Consider the following 8,368-nt stretch of genomic DNA (forward strand, 5'->3'; position numbering starts at 1 on the left):
ACCAGAGTGTCTGTCTACCTGTCTGTTCAGCAGAGTGTGTGTCTGCGTGTGTGTCTACCTGTCTGTCCACCAGAGTGTGTGTCAACCAGAGTGTCTGTCCACCAGAGTGTGTGTATACCAGAGTGTGTGTCTACCTGTCTGTCCACCAGAGTGTGTGTCAACCAGAGTGTGTGTCTACCTGTCTGTCCACCAGAGTGTCTGTCCACCAGAGTGTCTGTCCACCTGTCTGTCCACCTGTCCACCAGAGTGTGTGTCCACCAGAGTGTCTGTCTACCTGTCTGTTCAGCAGAGTGTGTGTCTACCTGTCTGTCCACCAGAGTGTCTGTCCACCAGAGTGTGTGTCTACATGTCTGTCCACCAGAGTGTGTGTCCACCAGAGTGTCTGTCTACCTGTCTGTTCAGCAGAGTGTGTGTCTACCTGTCTGTCCACCAGAGTGTCTGTCCACCAGAGTGTGTGTATACCAGAGTGTGTGTCTACCTGTCTGTCCACCAGAGTGTGTGTCAACCAGAGTGTGTGTCTACCTGTCTGTCCACCAGAGTGTCTGTCCACCAGAGTGTGTGTCTACCTGTCTGTCCACCAGAGTGTCTGTCCACCAGAGTGTGTGTATACCAGAGTGTGTGTCTACCTGTCTGTCCACCAGAGTGTCTGTCCACCAGAGTGTCTGTCCACCTGTCTACCTGTCCACCTTTGGAAAGTCACAGTAGCTGAATCTTTATTTTCTCATACAGTTTAGGTAAATTTTAAGCGTTTTTACTCTTTAAACCCTAAAAACCTCAAAAATGTTTTTTCTTTTTTACCAGATGTGTTATTTTGTACATTTTATGGAGTTTTTATTATTTTTATTTACCAAAAATCTCTAAGAAAAGGTAAGACATACCACCAAGGAAGTGGCGCTTGTTATTCACGCAAGGTATCATGGGACTTGGAAGAAGGTGAACAGAATAAGCGGATACTCAGTTCCTTTCTAAATGTAAGGTTATAGATTCCAATAGTAGTGTAACTATTATAATTACTTTAGTAAGTAATGAAACTTATCACATTTAATTACTTTTTAGTACTTTTCTACATTTCTAATGAATGTTTTGAACTGTTAACCAAAGACACCTTGAGAGGCAGTTTAACTGAGGACCAATCAGAAGAGTCAAAACAGCATCAAACTTTAGGAAACGGCAAAGAAAGACACCGAAAGACAAAATGAATATTATTCAACACACAGCCGAGCTTTTTAAGGAAAATATTCAGACAAAAATGTTTTAGTCCATGACTTAAATGTAACGTCAACGTTTTGACGATATTTCAGCAGAAAGAGAGACTTTGACTAAAATTAGACAACAATTAAAACAGAGGTCCACTGATGAAACCTTGACCAAAACAAAGCAAAACTAAAAGATCAAAATGTGATTTTCAGTAAGTGACTAAGACTGAAACCTAATTTTAAATCCTTGTCATATTTACCACTGGCAACCCCCTGTGTGTTCCAGTAACTGAAACAGATCACAGCTACATTCATGGTACTAATAACATAATCAAGGATACTTACAGGAAAACACTCAGGGAGGGGTCGCAAGAGAAGCGTAGGCAGGAAGATGTTTGGTCATATACGGTGACGTCGGAAACTAAAGGGACTTCTCCAGAGTGAAAAGCAGAAGTGAGAAAGAGAAACCTCCCTTCACCAGAGCTTCACCATCACAGCTCAGCGCTCTACGCCACCAGCTGTGTTCGCTCACATCTCAGCTGGCTCATTCATTATTTATTTGGGTTTTTTGTAGTCCACCATCACTGGGTTCCCCTCAGAGTCCAAGAACGCTCTGAACGTTCACAACAAACCGGCTGAACGTTTACGAGGCCTGAAGCCTCAGCTGTTGCAGGATGTTGCTCAGCTTCCCTTCACAGCGAAGGATGAGGCAGAAAATAAACCACAGATGATTAATAGGCTTCCTCTGAAAACCCTTTCAATCCCACAGCACAAGTCGCTGAACATCTCCTAACATGTGTCTGCTAAATTATTATGTTCGTTCACACGAGATGCGCACAAAAGAAGCAGGGAAGCGAGTCCTGCGTGCATTTGTGTTCAGATCTAACGGGAGATGGATCCAGTTCTTACGAGGTAGATTTAATGGTCATATTACAACAGGCTTGTAAAAGTAATTTTTTTTCTCCCGCTCCTTATTTTGCCTGCTTCATCCTCTCAGAGAGATTTCACAGGGAGGTCAGAGGTCACAGGCTAGGGTTGGGTGTCAAGAACCGGTTCAGAGTTGGAACTGTCTTTGGGGAAGAAGAAAAAATTAGACTTCTACTGTTACTTATCACGGGGGGCAAAGTACCTGTACTTATGGTACCGATGGCCGGTACAGTCCCTCAAAATTGGAGTCCCAGTACCTGAAAACTGAACTTAAATAGTTAATAAATAAGTAGATCAGAATCAGAATCTGATCCCCGAGGGGAATCAGATAAAATATAAAGGGGAATGGATATGTACAATATTTATACTATTAAAGACAGCTAGATGTACTTAAAGCAGCAAGGCTGTTTGTCATTTAACGTCACCTGTATTTATTATGAGGTTCCTGAACTCACTGCAGGAAGCTCGGTCACATGGCGGGTTCGCCAGTGAGTCCAGTGACCCTGACTATACTTTTGATCATTTTTTGGCAGCGACGACATAAAGCCAGATGAAACTGGCTGTCGCACAGAAGATGAACTGTGTTTATTAGAGACAGAAAAACTTTTTTTGGATTCACCAAAAGGGTCCCTGATGGTCTAGTGGCTAGGATTCGGCGCTCTCACCGCCGCGGCCTGGGTTCGATTCCCGGTCAGGGAAACCTGAGCTGTTCTGACTGTAGACTCAGGGAGCTTTGGACGGGCTGATAATTGTTATATTTACAGTTGTGTCGTCCGTTCACATATGGTACCCTGATGCTCTTTGGGTTCCATTCACTGTGAGGGAATGTGGTTTTAGCACTGTGATGCTCTTGTGACTCTCCAAGAGTTTGACGCTACGATTCAGTACCTCACTCTAATCACCACCAGTCAACATGCAAAAATGTGAAACAAGCCTAAGTTTTTATGTGAATTAGACAGTTTGAATCACGTTCACCAATCGAGGTCCCAAACACACCAGACATGAAGCCCATTCACTGCTTGGGAGGAGGTTAAGCTCAGTTTGGTACCACCAAGGACTTCAAGTAAGAAGTCAGCACTTGTGACATTAACCAGAACGAAGATTTCAGATTTGCGTAGTTGGCAGGATTCGAACCTGCGCGGGGAAACCCCAATGGATTTCGAGTCCATCGCCTTAACCGCTCGGCCACAACTACCTCGTGTGACCCCCCTGTGGTACCTGACTCAAATCTGCCCCCTGACAAGATGAAAAGGTGAGGATGGTGTATCTGGCATTTTAGCTGCTAAATGCTCCATTAGTTTTTCAGTGACCTGAAACTCAGATTCAGAGCCTCCGTGTAGTAGAATTTCTATTTCATGCCACTTTCTCCTTCTGCTCCATCTCAGAGGGAGATGTTGTCCTTTTTACTTCACTACATTTATCTGACAGCTTCAGTTACTTTACAAAGTCAGATTTTTTACACACGAAACACATGAAGAGTTTGACTGCCTGAATTAATTGGAAACTATTTTGATCATTTCAGTAATTTTTCATGTGAAAACGCTTCATGGTTCACAAATATAAAGATTTGCTGCTTTTCCTTTTAATTGTTTTAATAGCTGTGATGTTTGTTGAGCTTTGGACTGTTGGTTGGACAAAACAAAACATTATGAACGTGTCACTTTGGGCTCTGGGTAACTGTGACGGCATTTCTCGCTATTTTCATTCAATGGATTGATGGAGGAATCAGCAGGTTGATCCAGAATAAAAAGAATCATCAGCTGCAGTCTGATACTAAACAGCTCAACAACTACAGCAGCAACATCCTGCTTTACGTTAATGCATGAGGAATAATAATCTGAGGAGAGGAGATGAAAGAGTACAAGAGGCACATTATACTGCAATGAGTATCCAACAGTATATAAAGGAGAAAAACCATCTACAGCAGTAAAATGCAACAGACACATCAATGCAGCAGAAATATCTGATATAAAAGAGAAACTCTGACAAGAACATTTTACTGCAACATGAGCACTTTTACTTGAAGGGAGGTTTTAAATGCAGGACTTGTAGTGGAGTATTTTCACAGTGCTGTATTGTTGTATATATATGGTGTGTTGCAGGAAGTGATGCACGCGCTGCGGCAGACATGGCACACCACCTGCTTCGTGTGCGCCGCCTGCGGCAAACCCTTTGGAAACAGCCTCTTCCACATGGAGGACGGAGAGCCGTACTGCGAGAAAGGTATGACGGTGTTCACGCTGTCGCCGAGGTCGAAGGTGTGAGAAGGAGCTCAAAGACGTATTTCAGATTGTCTCTCTCTCTCTGTGTCAGATTACATTTCACTCTTCAGCACCAAGTGTCACGGCTGCGACTTCCCAGTGGAAGCTGGCGATAAGTTCATCGAGGCTCTGGGTCACACCTGGCACGACACCTGCTTCGTCTGTGCGGTAAGAAACCATGCAAACAGTAAAACAGTCACGTCATGGAGGCGTCTGTCCAGGCAGATTGGTTTTGTTTGTCCAGGAGTTTTCTGCCTCCTCTTCAACACAGTGGAGGTGAATGGAGTCGAGTTTGTGGCTTTAGAAATTATATTTAAATATTTCAAGAGCAACATCTTGTTCCAGAAACAGCAGCCGTGTTTCCATCTGATTGTCTAGTGAATTGTTATCTAACTTAGGAAACATCGCAAAAAAAGAAAAGGTGATTTAGGTGCGTTACACCAGCTGGTCTGGAGCGAATTAAACAGGATATGCAAGGAGCAAGTTGCAAGTTGACGTTACGCATGGCTGTAATAAACACGAAGTAGAGGTTGCAAACTGGAAACAAAACCAGTAGCGTGGACCTGAGATGGAGAGAGGTCTGCAGGAAAGTGTTTCAACTGGGCAAGGTGTCATTCTTCTTTCATGTCCGCTAGTATTGGCCGTGGCGCCTGGTCCAGTTGTTTGGGCCGGGTGGATCGTGTTCCGCTGCTCTTTAATCCAAAAACCCGTCTTCATCTTCCAATGACTGGATTTACGTCAGAGGTAACGCATGTTTCGGCAATAAAGCTGGACAAAACAGATAAAAAACAAAAGTGTAGCGAAGTTTGAAGGAGCTGCTGCTTCTACAAACGATGCCATTTGCCAGAAAAAACCCACCTCAAGCGAGATTTTTTTTTTCATATTTTGATGTTTCCATCAACTTTTTCTAGTGCGAAACTTTAAAATGCTCATAAAAAACATTGATGGCAACAAGACTAGTGTGGAAAAACCACACACAGCACTGAAGACAGTTTGTATTCAGAATTACTTTTTACGAGTGTTACTAGTGATACTGGAATTTCTATCTTCGATACAATACCTTGAAAATATCGATATCCTATACCATTTTTTATACCACAGGGAAATGAAGTAAAGTTAATAGTACTTTATGTTAAGCAGAACTGTATCAGTTGATTTACTTCTGACCTTAGTCACAGTATTTTCAGCTGAAACCCTGCTTTCTGAAACCTCTGAGGGGGATTAGCTTAGTTTTGAGAAGTACAAATGTCTGTTGGGCAAACAAAAGGACAACTAGCTTATCAACAACAGTTGACTGGGCCTTCTTGTTTAAAACTGTTGTTGAAAGGGAAGACGTCTCCTACCTCTTAAAGGTTCTTTAGGGATACAACAAAGTACCTTTACCTTTTAAATAAAAAAAAAAACAAAACTATTTTTCTGGACAGATTCCTCTAAATGAAGGTAGTGGGTTCTTTTCTTATTTGGGTGAGCAAACTCTTGCTAGTTACAGCAGCAGATCCTCGCTGACTTCACCTCTAGCCATTATAACCACCTTATTTGTTGCAACCGCAGGTTTGCCATGTGAACCTAGAGGGCCAGCCTTTCTACTCAAAGAAAGACAAACCTCTGTGCAAGAAGCACGCTCACGCCATCAACGTGTAGACTCGCCATCTGGAGGAGGAGGGGGATGGGGGCGGGGCCAACCAGCTGCAGTTCTGCCGCTCCTGTCGTCACCGGGGGAAATACTGCCGGGCGATGACGCCGAACGCAAGCCGACAACAACAACTTTTACAGACGTGTGTAAACGCTCTTTATGCAAAATACACTTTGGTTTGATTTTGTGCATTAATATTAAAGGTTAAAACGACGGTGCCTGATGATTCTGCTTCATAACAGGAACATGTGCAAAAACCAAGTCAAGATGTTTTCTGTTGTCCATCCAGCCCACTTTCATTTGTACTGTAGTGTTTAGTTTTTATTGTGTTTTACCAGAAACTACTTGTGTGTTCGATGTGAAACGGAGGACTTTGTACGGAGTCTGGAGTGTGCCAAGTGAAATAACTGTAGACTTTTTTTAGTGTTAAATTCTAACAAACTAATAAATTGATAAATGTGAGAAAAAAAATATGAAACTAAACCGATAATGCAATAAAATATGCATCTTTAATAATAATTTCAATGTAATTTGGTGCGTGAAATTAGGTTGAAATTTGTCAAATGAATAAAAAAAAAATATATATATATATATATATATATATATATCCCCGTGACCCTGTATGCAGGATAAGCGGTTGATGGATGGGTGGATGGATGGATGGATAATTCTCTTTGAATGCTTAGCTTTAAATGAATTTAAAGTTTTTAATTTATTTTGCAATTTGTATTTTAATATTGAATTATTATTTACAAAGTAAGGAAATACATTTTTTGGATACTACATAGATTTATAATCTATCTTTATTTTCCTTTGAGTTTTAGAATGTATTCAATAAAACGTTTTAATCACTTTTCTACTTTTTTTAAAATGTTAATTTACAAAATTATAATAATTAAACACAGAAAATACTATATGTATTCCACTGGCACACTCGAGACGTGTGAACTCCACAGCTGTCTCCCGAATATTGTTCTCATCAGACTGTATCTTGGACTTGTCTCTGTAATGTGCCTATTTTGATTTGTTTAGGTATTTTCAATGCTACCTTAGTTATTTTTTCACTTTACTAAACTAAAAAAAATATGTTTTATTAATGTTGGTTAAACACTACAATGTAAAATATTTGACGTGTAGAATTCACAGACAATAGGTTTTTTTAAAGGTTAATTTCATGCAGCAGATGGGACAGTAAAGCATCACTTTTACATTTAAAAAGACAAAAAAACGGTCTGGAGCCGGTCTGTGCTCTGTGTAACAGTGAACTGCCTTATCTTACATGTCTGACATGTGTTAGAAGTGTGTTTGGCAGTGAATGTAACATACGTGTGTTTGGAAACATGACCAGTGACTCTTTCCACTGGCCTCATTCCAGCAGGTGAACCATGTTTAGTCAAATATGAAAAACAAGTCAAGGTGCACAATGATACTGTGTAAGTACCGGAGTTCCCCTTACCAGAGTCCGAAGGTGAAAGGTAGTTGGCTAATTTGTAGTATCATGGATTGATTACACGTATAGGCTGAAGGCCCACGCAAAATGATTACAAAGAGATGCAAAACAACAACAGAGATACAAAGCGACTACCGAGAGACACAAAACGACTACCAAGAGATACAAAACGACTACCGAGAGATACAAAACGACTACGAGAGATACAAAACAGCGACTACTGAGAGATACAAAACAGCGACTACAGAGATGCATAACAACTACTGAGATACAACTGGCTACAGAGAGATACAAAAAACTAAAGAGATACAAGACAACTACCGAGAGATACAAAACGACTACCGAGAGATACAAAATGACTACAGAGATACAAAACAACTACTCAGATACAACTAGCGATAGAGAGATACAAAAAACTAAAGAGATACAAAACAACTTCCGCGAGATACAAAAAATTAAAGAGATACAAAACGACTACCGAGAGATACAAAATGACTACAGAGATACAACACGACTAAAGACATACAAAACAACTACAGAGAAATACAAAACGACTACAGAGAGATACAAAATGACTACAGAGAGATACAAAACAACTACAGAGAGATACAAAATGACTACAGAGAGATACAAAATGACTACAGAGATACAACACGACTAAAGACAGACAAAACGACTACAGAGAGATACAAAATGACTACAGAGAGATACAAAACGACTACCGAGAGATACAAAACGACTACGAGAGATACAAAACAGCGACTACTGAGAGATACAAAACAGCGACTACAGAGATACATAACAACTACTGAGATACAACTGGCTACAGAGAGATACAAAAAACTAAAGAGATACAAGACAACTACAGAGAGATACAAAACGACTACCGAGAGATACAAAA

At 40.9% G+C, this 8,368-nt stretch overlaps 1 protein-coding gene and 2 non-coding genes across 3 annotated transcripts; 2 read left to right on the forward strand and 1 right to left on the reverse strand.

Annotated features, from left to right (window-relative positions):
- Window positions 1-2,750: 2,750 nt before the first annotated feature.
- trnae-cuc lies at window positions 2,751-2,822 on the forward strand. Its single transcript has one exon. It is a non-coding gene; the product is annotated as a tRNA-Glu (tRNA).
- A 414-nt stretch (window positions 2,823-3,236) lies between these two features.
- trnas-cga lies at window positions 3,237-3,318 on the reverse strand. Its single transcript has one exon. It is a non-coding gene; the product is annotated as a tRNA-Ser (tRNA).
- LOC123981061 (LIM domain-binding protein 3-like) lies at window positions 3,307-6,235 on the forward strand. The gene is made up of 4 exons (XM_046065677.1): window positions 3,307-3,375; window positions 4,226-4,346; window positions 4,437-4,552; window positions 5,936-6,235. Exons 2-4 carry the CDS (start codon window positions 4,232-4,234, stop codon window positions 6,023-6,025), a joined length of 321 nt encoding a protein of 106 aa, XP_045921633.1. The 5' UTR covers window positions 3,307-3,375; window positions 4,226-4,231; the 3' UTR covers window positions 6,026-6,235.
- The last annotated feature ends 2,133 nt before the right edge of the window (window positions 6,236-8,368 follow it).

The sequence above is a fragment of the Micropterus dolomieu genome, linkage group LG12, assembly GCF_021292245.1.
Source record: "Micropterus dolomieu isolate WLL.071019.BEF.003 ecotype Adirondacks linkage group LG12, ASM2129224v1, whole genome shotgun sequence".
Lineage (NCBI taxonomy): Eukaryota > Metazoa > Chordata > Actinopteri > Centrarchiformes > Centrarchidae > Micropterus > Micropterus dolomieu.

Coding starts and splice junctions, on each gene's coding strand:
- LOC123981061 (XM_046065677.1), top strand. CDS start 4,232: ATGCACGCGCTGCGGCAGACATGGCACACCACCTGCTTCGTGTGCGCC. Junction 4,347..4,436: donor AGAGCCGTACTGCGAGAAAG/GTATGACGGTGT, acceptor TCTCTGTGTCAG/ATTACATTTCACTCTTCAGC. Junction 4,553..5,935: donor ACACCTGCTTCGTCTGTGCG/GTAAGAAACCAT, acceptor TTGCAACCGCAG/GTTTGCCATGTGAACCTAGA.